Genomic DNA, 16,029 nt, shown 5'->3' with positions numbered 1-16,029 from the left:
ACTATCTTTTTCCGGCATTTCGGTCAAATAAGGGTCTTCGCGCTCGGCAGTCTATATCGCAGAGCCGTCTTACCCGTTTCAGCTCTGAAAGTATCACGTACCTCATGATTTATTTCTTGAACCTCAACGTATCCAAAAACAGTTTTTGATATTTTTACTCTCATTTTCCGTTTTCTTGCTCGTGTCCATTGCCCGTTTCATCAGTACCATTACCATTAGCCACTGGCAGCGTACCGAGCAGTCGCATCCCACATCCCGCATTTTCTTAACTGTCATGGCTCTTTGTGTACACAGTTCTTACATCAGGGTACAATTCTTTATACTCCTTCGGAAACTGGAATTATTTTCCTTTTTACATGCCAGCAATAGTTGAACTCAAGGATGTATCTATTTCATGACAGCCAGTAGACATATAGTAATTTAAACTATGGCTCAAGCCAGAATATTTCTGCGGGAAAGCGGATCTCAAAAAACCACAAAATCTTGTTTGCTCTCCTGTGACGCTCAGCGGTAATGCAGCGGCGTCTTTCTCAAACGCGCACGTGCTCAAGCAGAAATTGTCCCGTTAAAACTACGCGATACATTTGTAAGACACGGCATTCTACATAACTTAGGCTTAACGCGACCGAGACATTGCGGCCCGTCGAGACTTTCACGTAAACGCCGTCTCTTCCCTTGATTCCCCGCGCCAGTACGCAGAGCAGCATGCTAAGCGATCTGCACGCCACCTATCATTTCTGTTTGTGTGCAACAAAGCACTGGCGGGTTGATATAAAGTCTGCTCTTGCGACTGTTCGGCGGTTACCTCTCGTCTAGACAGCACCCAGTCGAAGAAAACGGCAGAACCGTGTTCAAAATACTACAAAACATTTTGTAGTTCTGTGTAAACGACAGATTCTTCTGTTTGAAGGACATAGCCTTTCGTTGTTTTGTAATATTTTTCTGTAGTACTGTAGATTTTTCTGTTCTACAGTACTGATTTGTAGCCTGTAGTTTTGTAGTACTTTTCTGTAGTAACTACAGAAAGTTTTGTTGTTGTTACAACATTCCTTTTGTTAATACAAGTTATTGGTCAAACACATTACAGAAAATCTGTTGTGCCGATAGAAACGTCTCTGTAATGTTTTTCGACTGGGCACTTTCAGCTGACCGTTAAACAACCGGATCAGTTTCCGAAGTTTCGGTCTGCGCCACACAATCCTCAATTGTCTCTCCATGCGTCGATAAAAAAAATGGCAGCGGCTTAGCTCGGCTGTGCCAGGATATACATAGCAAAAGCGGAGGCGAGCGTAACGACGAGGCTAGCGGTGTGACGTCATACTAAACGGCGGCGGCGGCTCCGCGGCGAGGCGCGCGGTGTGACGTCATGCCAGATGGCGCGGCGAGCGCGCGGCGTCCGACAGCTGCGGCGGTTGCTAGGCAACGGCTCAAGGTCGGTCTCTGTGCCTCCTCGGTGCACCGCCACAGCGAAATCGCAACTTCGTGGCCAATGTAGCTCTTGCTACAAAACTCTCTCTCAAAGGTTGAAAGGCGACCCGGGCTCCGCTCACCTTCGTCGGAGCCGTCCAAGCAATCCCTGACGCCATCGCCGACTCGGTCGGAGCTGATGCAGCGAGGGAAGCCGCAGCGACACCGGTGTTCGTTCTTTTGGCAGACTGCGAGATAAAAAAAAGAGAAACTATTAGTTGTTTGCCATTTTCCGGATGGAAGGCGGTAACGCTCTGGACCCGTAAAAACACAATCGGTAATTTGCACTGATCCCACACGGGATAGTTTTATAACCATTGAAGCTAAACGACCTGCAGCTGGATACTTGCAGGCTGCCACTATAGGGCGGCTCTCAATTGCTTCCGAAGGCTGCTTAATTAAGGGCACTTAAGTGAATGGTCACAGCTGAGATTCAAGGGTGACGGCGTAAAGTGCCCTGACCACCCCAGCTTAATAAGCATCTAAATTTCCAAACTGAAGAGGGCATCAAACTGGAGAAATATACTATCCATGCTTGAAGGTGCATGGTGAAATATACATTGAAAGGTTAATAGCAATCTAATCATCGGACCAGCGACGGAATGCTGAGTCATGGCTTGACATCAGCCTATTACGGCGTTAGCAGGCAAATGTCTTGATTACAGATGTTTTTTCCTTGATTTGTGTACAGATGACGCTGCAAATCAAAGCTTACTGTTTGGGTACATACGACAACACTCAAAGCTTAGCGGACCAGCTTCTCAATGAGTGCTCTACCGCATCGTGTAGCGGTAACACTCACGTAGATTGGCACCAGATGTCATATGAGGATGTGATAAAATGTGTGCGCACTGTGTCCATTCAGCTGTTGGTGTTTTCACTGTTTGAAATTTATCCAATAATTTTCACTACCTCAAACGACACGCAGCAAAAACCAAACCTCAGAGCACCTTCCGCCAGTTGTATCGTAAAGTGCGTTCTGCTGTAGGAAGCTGGTACATTTCTTCGCCTCAGCCGGTGTTCGCAAAAATGCGCTCAGCATTAAACATTTGCAGTTACTTTTGCAAAATTGCCTTTCGCCACCAGAGCCCAAATAAGCGTTCATGTTTCTCGAAAATCATTTCTTTGGAATCGTACCGTGCTCACCATTTTCTGGTGCCTAATGAACTCAAAATGCGTTGGAGAAGCGTTTCTTTACTATTTTAACTCCATGCACGTGGTGAATTTTGTCTCATTCTTTTCAATATATATATAATACATATTACTGACAAAGCGCAAAGTACGGAGTGCGAAACGCAGGATACAGCGTGCGCTAAAAATCTCCAAAAATCAAACTGCAGCGCTGACCACATTTCGTTTTCTCTCAGCCAATGTGAATTGTAGCCTGCCTGACAGTCACGGCAGTCGTGCATTACATTCTGACGCCCATAGCACGCATTTTGTATATTTCAGCCAAACATCACAGCTTAAGGTCAGTGGGGACGTTCTATTTTTAGCGCTTTGTTCGCCTTTCGGACGCCCCATAATGCATTTACCCCACCCACGACGGGCCTGAATGAGCAAACATACTTCGTTTGCAAGTTCACCGCTAAAGGGCAGCAAAACCCTGCAGAGGACCCAGGTAGGTGACAACGCTTCAACGTAGACGGGCGAAGCACTCGGCCAAAAACCAGTACGGGCCAGCAGTGCCCGAGAAAGCAGCCATCATTTCAGCCCCCCAGTTCCCGTGAAGGCAGCGAGAACGCGAACGAACGGCTCGCGGCGGCAGCAAGCTCGTACGGCGAAACTTCAAACCTACAAGCCACTTTGTGACAGGTAATTGATCCATCCCCGGGCTACGTCGAGCTCGTTCCGCATACCGTGACCCGAGACGACGCCGACGCGTGTACATACCAGGGACAGAAAGTGACACGGGCGACAATTCGCCGGTGGACCCGTTTCGTAACTCACTGAGAGAAAGGGGGGAGAGTGTAGGGGGAGAGGCGCTCTTTTGTCTTCCCACGGGAATGAGCCTGGGGCGCCCCCGTGTGTATGCGGAGACGGGACGCAGCCCCCGCTTCGGTCGGGAAAAGTAGAACGGCCTCAACCACGGTGTGCGGCGCTTTTGTCGGAGCCCGTGAGATGCCGAGGAAGGGCACGCGAGATGTCGCCAGATTTGCTTTCCATTGTGCGATTCCCTCGCTCTTTCTTCTGCCTCCTCCTGCTGTCACTGCTGCTGCGCTCTTCTTGCTCTTCTTTCTTTCCCGCTCGTCCAATTACTGGGATTCCTTTTCGTGACTCCGCGGCACTGTCGGGTCGCGTGCGCGCGCTCTGACGCGGAGGCCAAGTAAGCGGGAGAGGGGGAAATAAAGAATGAGAAGCACCTCTGGCTCGCTCTCATGTCCGAGCTGCACGGGCTCCGCAACGATTATGAACAGTCTACTTTGAGGTGGAATGAATGCGCCGTGACTCGCGAGTACGACCCTCCTCTGCTTTCCGACTTGTGTTCTCTTGCTTCTTTCACTCTCGAGTCATGACGTGAGTAATGTCCTGAATGGTACTCTCGGAGCAAGTGTTGTAAGCGGAAAGAATGAAGGTATAAAAACATAAAAGCGGAAAAGCAGCGTCTCTGGCAGAGCAGGTTTTTGTTGAGATGAGAAGGACGTTCGCGCGGAACCACGGTTCATAGTGAGGCGTCGAAAACGAGGAAGATATAAAAAAAATAAGAGAAAGAAAGAACGTGAAGGCGGTCGAGAGAAAGAAGAGGCAAGCTTTGGCGTAGTACACGGCCAAACAGCGTGATGCCCTGAAAGGGGCTGCATCTACCAGCCCGCGCGAGGCATCTTTTTTTCCGCGATTCCGGCGGCGCGAACCCGGAACTAATGCGGCTGCTCCACGTCCGCCATCGCTGGCGTGATCCACAACAGGCGGTGAGTTGGGCTAGGGCTGGCCGAGCAGCAAGCGCTGTGCGACCGCCTCCAACAAGCAACTTGTGCGCGCGGTGGACGATCGGCGGTGAGATGAACGTGTTCCGTGCGACCGTGTCAACGCAGCGCGAGTGAGTGACTGGCGGTCACCGACAGTAGCCCGCGAACGGTTCCGGAAGCGATTTCGCCGAGCAAATTATTCCGCTCGGTTTTCTCGGACGCCGTTGAACGCAAGATGCGCGACAGCGCTTGTATACCCCGACTTGTCTTTAGCTCATCGTCGTTGTTAGCTTTCGTTTTTTTATTTAGTTTTGATTTGCATAAGGACTGACATGCCGGCCCTTGTATTGAGACGTACGAAGAGTCCCCGCTGTTCTCTTCATTTCGAGACGTACGGTATGCGCATGCAACACGGGCCTCGAGCGATAACCCCATTGTAGCCGATTTGCGCTGATCGAATGGGAGCGAGAATTACGTTCCGACTGAGAGCACGGGATATTCGGCAGCACATTTCGCTTCCCGGAAGCTCTATTTGTTCAAGAATGCGTGTCACACCGAGTGCCAGAATTTCTCCCTTGCCAATGGAGAGAAGATGGGGAGGAGAACGACATGTCCTGGTCCAGTAGACAGTAAAGAGCAGGGCTTTTCCCAGGCGGATATGACGCAAAAGCAAGAGAACGTCATGAGGATGCTGAATCGAGCGAGCTGGAATGGATGCATGTTTGGCAAATTCAGCACGAAAAAAGACGAGAACGAAAAGCATGATAACTCATAAGAACTCTGTTTCACAAATGAAACTTTATTAAGAATTATATAAAATATATACGATGAGAATGAGACAACAACAAAAAACAATACACAGAACAGCGTATAAGACAGGGCTCGCGTGTGTTATCTTGCTTTTAGTCGTCGTGTTTTTTCCGCGCTGATTTTACCAAGCATGCGGGCGAAGGTCGCTTTATCAAAGGACATCCTTGTTGTCAGGACGCAACACATTTAGGAAAGAATGACTCTCGCTGTTTAGCCAGCCGAGAACAACATGACGAAAGCCTTAGCTTTCTTTGAGAGCCAGCGAAGAATAATCCAAAGCCGAACCAAAAAAGCGAGAACCCTCCTTTGATTTGTTTGCAGTACATGCCTTGCAATGACCCAGCCTAGTGCGTGAAGAAATCCTGTAATCCAGCGATATTTAATAAAGACACGACAAACCAGGTCGCATCCCACCTGCTGTTCTGTCGCAGCATACTCTGCGGGAATGCCATGCCAAACGTACCATGCTATTTTGGCATTCAAAGAATACTTTACCAAAACTTTTTTCATTGATGCTTCACCAGCGAGCCCAACAGTCCGCACTACTGAACTTCATTATCGCTATTTAACCTTTTTTTTTATTTTCGATGTGTTTTGTCATTCCAAAAAATGACGCCCTCTAAATACCGCACGCGTTAATTAACGCTGCACGCGAGAAGTATCTTTTCGTTTTAATCTTAGTACTCGCACTTAACAAGCCGTAATTCTTTGTCCCGCATTCCAAGCTCGGCTCGAAAATGCGACGCCGAGGATGACCACACTACCGCTACAGTCAGATACAACTCAAGAAAGAAGCGGCTTTTCCACGGCAATGGACCCCTTCCAGCCAATGGCGTCGGTCAATTCTCATGAGCCTTCTAGAGTGACAGTGCAGGGAGTGGCAGATGAAAGGGGATAGTCCCCTCTCTCCATTTTCATGCCCACCCATGCATTATCGCGCTAGCAGGGTCATGAGCATCGCCCGACGCCATTTGCTATAAGGGGGCCCATTACCGTGGAAAAGCCGCTTCTTTCTTGTGTTGTATCCGCCTATAATAACATACCAGCGCGAATGGCGCGAAGGTACAGAGAGCTAGACAAACACGGCCTTGAAGGACGTCAACACGAACCGGGCAACGCAAAGAAGAACCAGAGATGGAACCGGGAAGTGGCTCGGTGCGTCGCTTGAAATTCAATGTAGACTACGGGGTCAACGCAAGTCCAAGCGACTGTCGTCTCCAAGCAAACATATAAACGACTGCCATGTTGACGGCGCTCAGGCCACAAGCTTTACGCAAGCTTCTCTCCTGACAGCCGGGCCATGCATCCCTTTCTTACCTCTCGAGCTACCTCCGTGACAATGAATCCCTTTTAACACTCTTTAAGACGCCCTCAGCTTCCATCTTCAACTCGGGGTTTTATTGCATGCGCCTGCAAAGCGTAGTACTTTTCGGCTCACTTCATATTACCTACCGTTTGGTAGAACGTGTTGTCGGGCTAGTTGGTTCAATACTTCAGACATGGCAGTCGCGCGAAACACACGCACACAAGACAGGGTACGGGACGAGAGAGGGTACGGGATTGCGCTCGTCCCGTACCCTGTCGTGTGTGTGTGTGTTTCGCGCAACTTCCATGTCTGACCTACCGTTTGCTTTAGCAGTGGAACCTGTTCGGGAAGCTTTCGGCGCGTTTCTAAGCCGACATCCTGGCTCATGAAACCTCAACTTTTTTTCGTAAATGAGGCACATCTGCTGTCTACAGCGGACAGCCTGTCAACCCAGACTTGTTTGCCTCTTCCGCACGCGGTCTCTTCTAACTTATTTACTCGGGCGCACGGCCCCCTAGTGAACCGACTCACGAGCTGAAGATCAGTTTTGTTCGCTTAGCATCCGAATATAAACAATCTGAACCAAGCAGGGCGCCGTAACACATAGCGCGGACAAACACTAGCTCTGTACGTAGTCCACTGAACGGAAGCGAAATGCACAGGGGCTGAAGTTTTACAAGTTTGTACTGCATGGTGTTAACAGCGTTTCAAAGAAGAACTGCTCGTCTCGTCTTATTGAATACATCTTCCCTGTGACCGCTGCATTAAGGACCTGCCTCTAAAGTACACACACCTATACGTCCTCAACTATTCTTACACAAGTCTGTGTCGTACCAGATATATTCATACCTACGTCCTTCACAGCGAAAGATCTTCTCGAATTGTACTGCACATTTTTTTTTCTTGAAGTCTAGAATAACACGCAATAGCATTGTCACAGGAGCCACCGAGGTGGCTCAGCGGTCATGGCGCTCTGCTGCTGACCTGAACGACGCGGGTTCGATCCCGGCCGCGACGGTCGAATTACGATGGAGACGAAATTCTAGAGGCCCGTGTACTGTGCGATATCAGTGCACGTTAAAGAACCCCAGGTGGTCGAAATTTCCGGAGCCCTTCACTACGGCGTCCCTCATAGCCTCAGTCGCTAAGGGACGTTAAATAATCATAAACCAAACCAAAGTAAACCTTGTCGTAGGTATTATAAACAAAGTGGATTCGTTCCTGGCAGGCTAAAGAGTATTCGTATACGTCTCTTACGTCTCGGTACTATGTTCACATCTTGTATGAACCAGTGTAGCAATAGCCTTTTCTGTACTTGATCTAATCCCCTTACTGAGGCCATTAGGGAGAATAAATGACAATGATGACTGTCTTATCTTGCGTTACCACGGAACTTCGATTATTGCTTCTTGGGTGGAGACTAAAAATATTTCAAAATAGTTGTGGTACGTGTAGCGTATAGGAAGTATTCACTGACGTCATAGCGGCCGCCAATTTGTTCTCAGTGGAGCACTGCGAAAGGCTACTGGTGTGACTAAGGGGATTATCGCCTCCTGTCGTGGCCTGCACTGCTGAATCTACACGTTGGACAGCGAAATGGCGCCCATGACGTCACGTGAAGACGCCTATACACCGTATTTACGCGAAAAGCAAAAGAGTATTCCTCAATTATTCCGCCAAAACTATCACAGCGCATATCCGTCGATTCCGGCGGAGATGAGAGGTGGTAATAAAAATTGTTCTTAGTGAAACGTGGGCAGCGCTAATAACGAGGACAAGTTAAGTTCGTTGTAGTACGTATTCTACTACAAACAACTAGCTTTCGGTTCTCGTCAAAGAAACGGTTCCTTCCACGTGTAGCTTCGCCCAAACATCACCGACCAAAGGGCTTCCGACTCTGTCCTACGAAAATACTGCATGATATCGAAGCAACGTATGGCTGATAGCTAGTGGCATTACTGAGGTCGTCGCTGGGAGGTGTGCTGACGTGCGATAAGAGGACTGGCGGCAAAAGAAAAACCTCGCGGGATACACAGAAACGGGGTAGGTACTCAGGAAGGTGGGAGGAGAGGGGGGGGGGGGGGGGGGGGGGGGGGGGGGGGGAGCAAGCTCGGCGGCCAGGCATACACCTTCCTGCATTCCGGCGGTGGCGCCCAAGGGGTCGTCGAGTGCGGCCCTCCCGGGGCGGCTCTCTTTCGCATCTGGGTCACAGCGACCCGAGCGCGTTCCGAATTTCCTGTGTATACACTAGACACGGCGTCTCTTTCATGCCGGCCACAGCGCTGAAGAGCACCGTAAAAGGCGCTGCCAGCCTCTTGCGGGATGTAATGCAGTTCCGCATTTGGACAGCCTTCGTGCGCCACCGCTGCTCCACGCTGGTTCCTCGTGAAACCCCAGCGTTGGCCTCGGCTGTATGCCGTGAACGTACGGGTCCGCCGCTTCGGATTTACGCATGTAGCACTAATTCTTCCATAGATCGACTCGTATATTACACAACGGCTGTACTTCGTAATCTAGGTTTCAGAGTTGTTTTTCTTTGTCTTGTGTTTAATAACTTACCTTTAAGAAGAAACAGTCAACCTCTCCCCCCCCCCCCCCCCCCCCCCTCCCATTTTTTTTTTACCTTTCCTTCCTCAGGGCTCGTACTCTGACCGGCGTGCACTGTAAACATGAATACGCCTATATGGGAGCAAACAGGGAGAATGTTTCCTCTAGCGCACTACCTTTTAGAAAACGTAGTGCGCTAGAAGCCAGCTTAGTTCATTTTTGCTCCTCTCTGTTTGGTGTGTAGGAACGGGGTTGCGCTTAAAGGTTTGGTTTGGTTTAGTTTATGAAGTTTAATGTCCCAAGGCGACTTAAGCTATTGGAGACGCCGTAGTGGAGGGCTCCGGAGATTTCTACCACCTGGGGTTCTTTAACGTGCACTGAAATTGCACAGTACACGGGCCTCTTGAATTTCGCCTTCATCGAAATTCGAACGCCGCGGCCGGGATCGAACGCGCGTCTTTCGGGTCAGCAGCCGAGCGCCGTAGCCACTGAGCAGCCGCGGCTCACTTAGAGGCTTGAAGGTGCAAGCTTCGCTGGAGATATGGTCAATTCAGCGTTTTTTAATCAGACAGTGAAGTGTCATCTCAGGCCGGTGGGATACCCAGTGGCATCATCACCGCCCGTTCTTCGTCGCTTTACTGCCCTCTTCCTTCTGCCTTACTTCATACAGCTTGACCTCTTGGCCTGCCATTAAAGTTCCGTCTTCGTAGCGTACCATGGGGATGCAAATACTACAAGGCCGTAATAAACGTTCCGGCGTCGAAGCAGGCATCAGTGTACGTCATTTTTTTTTTATGTGTGTGTGCGCCCAGGGTTAACATTATCGACACTTGTCCGTCAAAACCTGCTATAGCATGGTGATTTCCCATGTCGGAACCTGGATTATTCTCAATTAGACCCAAAATTGCATATTTCAGGCCTTTTTTCTCTGCAGTAGCTTAAAAAATCCCGCAATAGGGAAAAAGTGAGCCATTGTAGGTTCTCAGGATTCCCTGAAACTCCCTAAAAACTCCCTTTCCGCAAAATTGTACTCCTCCGATTAGCCGAATTAGAGAAAGCTCCCCGAAAGGAACATGACTGCTATAGCACACTTTTCCACGTATACACCGCGTAGTGCACTGCAGGCAGGTTTACGCTGATATAGAAACGGCCTTAATGCTATTAAATATCGGCCACTAAAAAAGCGAAAGGAAATTATAGGCAAGCCTGAACTACGGCAAAAATTAAACGCATTTCGCAACTTGCGGGATATAGGTATTTCTTCTGCGTGGGTTCTGGAGCTGTCTTCAGCCGCGCCCACTCGACCTCACTGCGCGTTTTCTCAGCTCCAGAACCGCTTCCCCCTCCGACCTCCGCTGCGTCCTCGAGGTGCCTTTTCGCCATTTTTTCCTTCTCTTTAATGTCAAGACACGTGGGTGAGAAAAAGCTTTCACGTCGATGCCTTCGTACGAAAACTTCAATCCATCAAGAACTTCGCCAATGTATTGGAGCTGTTACGCCTTCCAACCTTCCACATCAGCTGGTGGGGCTGACTTTTTCTCCGACTTCCTACGGTTCCCGTCCTCTCGCATTTTTCATCTCTATCTATGTACCTCTGTCATCTCTTTTATCTGTTTTCTTCTTTTGTCCGTTAAGCCCAAATTCTGCTCTTTTTCGACGTATATTGTTTTCACTCGACGATGCCACATGTAGTACGTTCAGTGCTCTCTGGCTAATTTAGGAAAGACACTTCGTGCACAGCCTGGCAACAACTTTTACTGAAGATTAGAAGAAAAAACGAAGAGCTCGCGCGTTTAAGAGAAACTCAAGGGTGCCCCTTGGGAGCTATTTCAAACTTCCAAACGGAAAAAATTGGTACCGCCAACTCATCCTTGAGACGAGATAGATAGCTTTCCGCCTACGTTTTCATCCTCGTTCTATCAGTGGCACCTGCAGCGAGCAAAAGACGGCGCCACCCCTGTCGGATTCTTCGGAGCATTGCAGTGCTGTTAGGTAAAACCTATCGGGGAAAACCAGGATGCGCGTTGCTTTTATATCACTACCAAAGCAGATTAGGTTTAAAGTGCGATCAGGCTCTGTCCAGAGATTGCGGCTAACAGCATTCAGCATGCCCTCGCATATATTCTCACGACTTAGCTCACAAAAGTTGAATGGGTAGATTAGTGTTGCTCTGATGGCAACTCTGCCTGCGTGTTGGGCTTTTCACTCGGCGTTTTTTGACGACGCCTTAAAAAAGCGTTGCACACCTGTTTTCCGCCGCCTTTCCATGTCTCGCGCTTCTCGTCTCGTATTCGCTGCAGCGCTATTTTCTTTGCAACTATTAATCACAAACTTGCCCTCACTTGGATAAGAAAGTGCGACCAAACATAATCTCAAGCATCTGTAGCCTGGCTACTGGATGTCTGCATATTCATTTCCTCTGCTTAAGCAGCAAGAAAACGTTTCTTCTTTTTTTTTTTTTTTCGAGGAAGGGGTCAAAATAAATGTAGCTAATTTCACGCAGTGCGAACACGTGCAGGATTTATTCGTCCGCGCGCTGTTATTTGTGAGCTGTACGAGGCTGTTGGAATTGCTTCTATTTCAGCGACGCGCGTCTATCTATCAAGGGTTCCATACCCATACGTTACCCGCCACCCACGACAGCCTTGCCGGCGCGTAGAAGAATGTCAGCACGACGTGCAAGGCCACCGCTAAAGGCAATAAGCGCCCCCTAGGGGGGGGGGGGGGGGGGGGGGGGGGGGGGGGGGGGGGGGGGGGGGGGGGGGGGAGTAGTCTGTGCTGGCCGAAGACCTTAGGCAAAACAGCCACGCCCGTCCAGGGTATTACTCAGTTCCGCTGGTCTAGTTCGGCTTAACGGAGAACTAACGAGTCCTAGGATGATAAACAAAATCAAGCAGGACAAGAATATGAGCTCGGTGAACCGAAGCACGAAAAAGAAAGAAAGTAAACAAGCACGCAGAAATATGCAGACACGCTGGTTTTAAGTTAGCAGCGGTGGAACGAAAATGTTTTTGAGCAAAAAGAAATAAAAGAATAGGCAAACAACTCGCCACCACGGAGTAGTTAGCATAACTGTTGTACTTCATAGCTTTTATAGCCTATGCTGATAGTCGCGCGATTGCCTGTAAACGTTTAACCTATTCTTCTAAAGTCAAACGTAACGAATTTTCGAATTCTCGGCACGCGCTAATATCGTTTGCATAGTAAGTGTAAGGTAAGGACTTTAACACGGATCCACTTGTCTTCAATCATTCTCTACCTTTCCGTAAAACTTTGCAAGCGCATATTCTCCAGCATGGAGTGTGTCCCCCTAAGGAGCACAGTAAGCGTGCAGAGCTAAGGCTCAAAACAAACACCTGGGCACTGCGGTTTATACTGCTAGACCAAGAAATGAGGTTCAGGTTTATGTAGAAATGAGAGCAGTCCTCTCAGCAACCCGCGAAATCAAATACCTTAGCCTTTCCACGTAAAGCACATGCTCGCCTGCTCACTGTCTCGGTGCAACCTTTGAAGGAAAAGGTTAGACCTCGTTTCTTGAAAACAAAGAGTGCGAAGGATTTCGAGCCAATTTCGCTCGGCGAAGGACGATCAACTTAAAGCCGACACGTCACACGACTAAATCCCCTTCCTCTGTAGCGGCTCCGCCATTCCGAGCTTCAGGACAACGGCGACCTATCAGGGGGCGAACTCGTGCGAGCTTTTCATGTCGAACGGGGAACCGGAATGAATCAGGAGCGCAATTTGCCGACGCCTCCGCCGCCTGCGCGTTCAGTTTCGTGGCTGTGATTAGAATTCGCGCGAGGTACGAAATCTAAAAAACGAAGACGGTTATGCGTTCCTGTTTTATTTTTTCTTTAATTAGCTGTTTGAGTATTCCAGCGACTTGGCGGTAAGGACATAAAAGCTTACTTAAACTCTCGGCCAAATTTCGCGTGTGACAGTTACAGAACTTACTTAAGCCGTCGAATGGACACAATGCCCAAAGAGGAAGCAATTAGTCTATGCGACGAAAACATAATACTCATTTATGTCACCTTTACTGTCAACCTCATCATGCCTCCGCAGAAAGGTGAGGGTATTTTGTTTTTCTTTTGTACATCTTTAAATTCACGAGCCTAATTCATATCTCCGTTATTATTTTACCCTTGCATTGTATTCAATTTTTTATTGTATCGCACCATATGATAGCGCCCTCTGGATTGGTCGAATGATGATGATGATGGATTGTTATGGCGCAAGGGCATATACGGTCAAAGAGCGCCACGGCACAAGGTGGGGTCAAAGACCCAGTTCACAAGTATTTCACCCCAAATAAGCCGCGGGCACCAGACCAGGGGAAAGCTTATACCCATTGTAACACCGGTGGGTACCTGGCGGCACAGGGGATCGAACCCCGAACCTCCCGCACGCGAGGCGGACGCTCAGACCACTAGACCACCGCTGCGGTGCTCTGTGTCGAATGTCGCATGAATAAAAAGGAAATGTTTTGTTGTTTCAACTATTAAAAACAAGTTCGATTCTCTTAGTAAATCGTTCTATCAACCCAAAAAAACAGCTAAACGTTCTTTATCCTCATCGCGTATTAGGCGCAGCGGCCAACAGAGTTATCGAAAGCGCCCGACACCTGCCAGTGCCTCAGGCAAGGGGGGGGGGGGGGGGGGGGGGGTCACGAGCACGAGATGTGAACTGTTGCCAATCCGACTACGGCATTTCGGAAGAGGCTGTCTGTTGTACGTATCCCCCTCAAAACCTCTGTGACTGTCAAAACAGCCACATCGTCCGTGAATAGCGTGTAACGGCGAAGTCCGTCGAAGCGCACATCAGTGCTTACATCACAGCCAAAAAAAAACATCCGTTGGGTAAGAATCAGCTGAATTGGTTGCAACGAGATAATGAACCAAAATAGACAAAAAACTCCCAGCGCTCTGCGCATGACCACGTTGTGTCGTGCTTATCAGCGCCCACATTGAGCATACTGGCCAACTTCTACGCCATGCAATGGATGAAGAAATGCTTCATCGCCGCCAAGTTTGCGTTCTAATCGCACGGGGGCTCTCGTAAAATCGAAAAATGCTTCACAGGCAGCCGACTGCCAGACGCGGCGGAGTAAGGAATTCGTTAAAGTAAAGGAAAAAAAAAGAGAAATAGCCAACACGGCGAAGCGACCGAGTCCAGCGATAAGGTGAACTTTCCGTCGCCACCGAAGACGTACCAAAGTCACTCAGGTAAGAGGAGACTACTCACTTTCGTCGGAGCCGTCGGGACAGTCCTCCCAGCCATCTCGGACGCGCCGCTCCGGAATGCAGAAGTAGTTGCTCAGGCAGCGAAACTCGCCTCGGTGGCAGGCTGCGAGTAAAAACAGGAAAAGGCAAGAAACCGACGGTGAGCGACGATAAGCCGCAGGAGAAGCAATAAAAATGAAAAAAAAAAAACGAAATGCCCGAGACTGCACTGTTTTTCGAGTAAGCCTGGTGCGCACGTGTCCACCCTTTTCGCAATATCAAAATGACGCATTAGCTTCTCATTCACACCACCTTCATGTCCCACAGGCAATGCTTTTTCAATTTCATGGAACTCGGCAGAAAAAAGTGTACTCGAAAAAGTTTGCGAGCTCTTTTCTTCTTTATATCGTGATCTTCTAGTTCCTATCGAAACGGCTTTTAAGAACGTTCAACGTGCGGTACCCAAGCCCGCATCTGGAACGAAGATGATTACAAAAGAACAAAAGGGGAGAGTCAAGAGAAGGAATTCGTGGAATTAAAACGTAAAAGAGAGACAACCATGCACGTAGCGCGCTTCCATCAGTCGAAATCTTCGTCCACATGAGCCCCCCCCACACACGGGCACCCAACCTCCCTTTCCAGCCTATCCCCAACTCCGCTCATTCCAAACGCACCCTACACGACGGAGTTTGCATGTAGTGTTTGCACATCGGCGGCGGGGCATCACACGTCCCCTCGTGTTCTCCTCACCACCAGCCGCAACGCATACAGACATACACACAGGAGCGCGTTCAACGAACAGGGTTAAGTATACACACGAAGGCCCGCAGCGCCCGTCCCCAAAAGCGAAAAGAGCTCGGTCACGCCGTTCTTCAGCAAGTCTGTGCGTACGTATGTGCGGGCAATTAAAGAAAGAAAAGCTCCCTCCGTGAGCACCGCAGCCCCCCCCCCCCTCCCCCCCCCCCCCTTCGATGAAACGCCATTTTCTCCGCACCGCGGTAGCCCGCCGGCCCCTGCCATTCTATTTTGAGGGCATCTCGTGTTTATCCAGCTGTCAGCGCCGGCATAGCTGGGGCTCTCTGTAGTGTACTGCTCGCAATGGGCTGTACGTGTGTGCTCAGACCAGATTATATTGTGCCGTCCAACACCGTGAAATAGCCGGGGGAACCGGGTCGTTGCACCAAGAGCCGCCCTTGCCTGGGGCCAGCACGATGTTCACGAAGCGATCTCATTTGCCGCCGCTTGCTTATCCCGTTAAGCGCGGCGCGCCGCTTTGCAGTCGCCGAGCGCCCCCTTTCGGTGAGCACGCGCGCTCGCTCCTTGGAGTGCTTTGCGCGGGTCTTGCGAAGCACCGCCGATGAGAGTGCGTGCGTGCGTGCGCTGTGAAAGTTGTACTGCAGCAATGAACGTCGACAGCGGTTGAATAACGCTCTTCGATTTTCTTCGCCCCGTGGATCACTTCCTGTTGACCCGACGGCTGTCTGGGGAGGTGATTTGAAATATGAGTCCGCTGGAACGATGCTGAACGCTTCAGTGGTTTTCGCCAAAGCAGAGGTAGAGAAGGGACGACGGACGTGATGGCATGCTACTGAACGCCCAAAAGCAATTATCGGCACAGGCTCCTGCACCGCAGTGTTGTTTCAAGAAGCCCAAAGAAAAGTATTCAGTTGGTGTAAACTGCAATGTCCGCAAGTGCTAAGCCGAACAATGCCTCGTAAAGAAGCGCACTCTTATGACGCTATTAATCTATACCCAAGCTGTTTGTTTCGTG

At 49.6% G+C, this 16,029-nt stretch overlaps 1 protein-coding gene across 1 annotated transcript in view; it reads right to left on the bottom strand.

The window, feature by feature from the left end:
• LOC149339169 (uncharacterized) overlaps positions 1–16,029 on the bottom strand; it is a 234,439-nt gene that overhangs the window by 61,623 nt on the left and 156,787 nt on the right. The window contains exons 3-4 of the mRNA XM_089547976.1: positions 14,281–14,382; positions 1,551–1,655 (exon numbers count right to left, since the gene is read on the bottom strand). Of these exons, the coding sequence (XP_089404102.1) occupies positions 1,551–1,655; positions 14,281–14,382 (207 nt within the window). The remainder of the gene's footprint in view (positions 1–1,550; positions 1,656–14,280; positions 14,383–16,029) is intronic.

Source organism: Amblyomma mixtum, chromosome 6, assembly GCF_055824585.1.
Source record: "Amblyomma mixtum isolate Tamu chromosome 6, ASM5582458v1, whole genome shotgun sequence".
Classification (NCBI taxonomy): domain Eukaryota; kingdom Metazoa; phylum Arthropoda; class Arachnida; order Ixodida; family Ixodidae; genus Amblyomma; species Amblyomma mixtum.
This window is presented reverse-complemented; position numbering and strand designations above follow the sequence as displayed.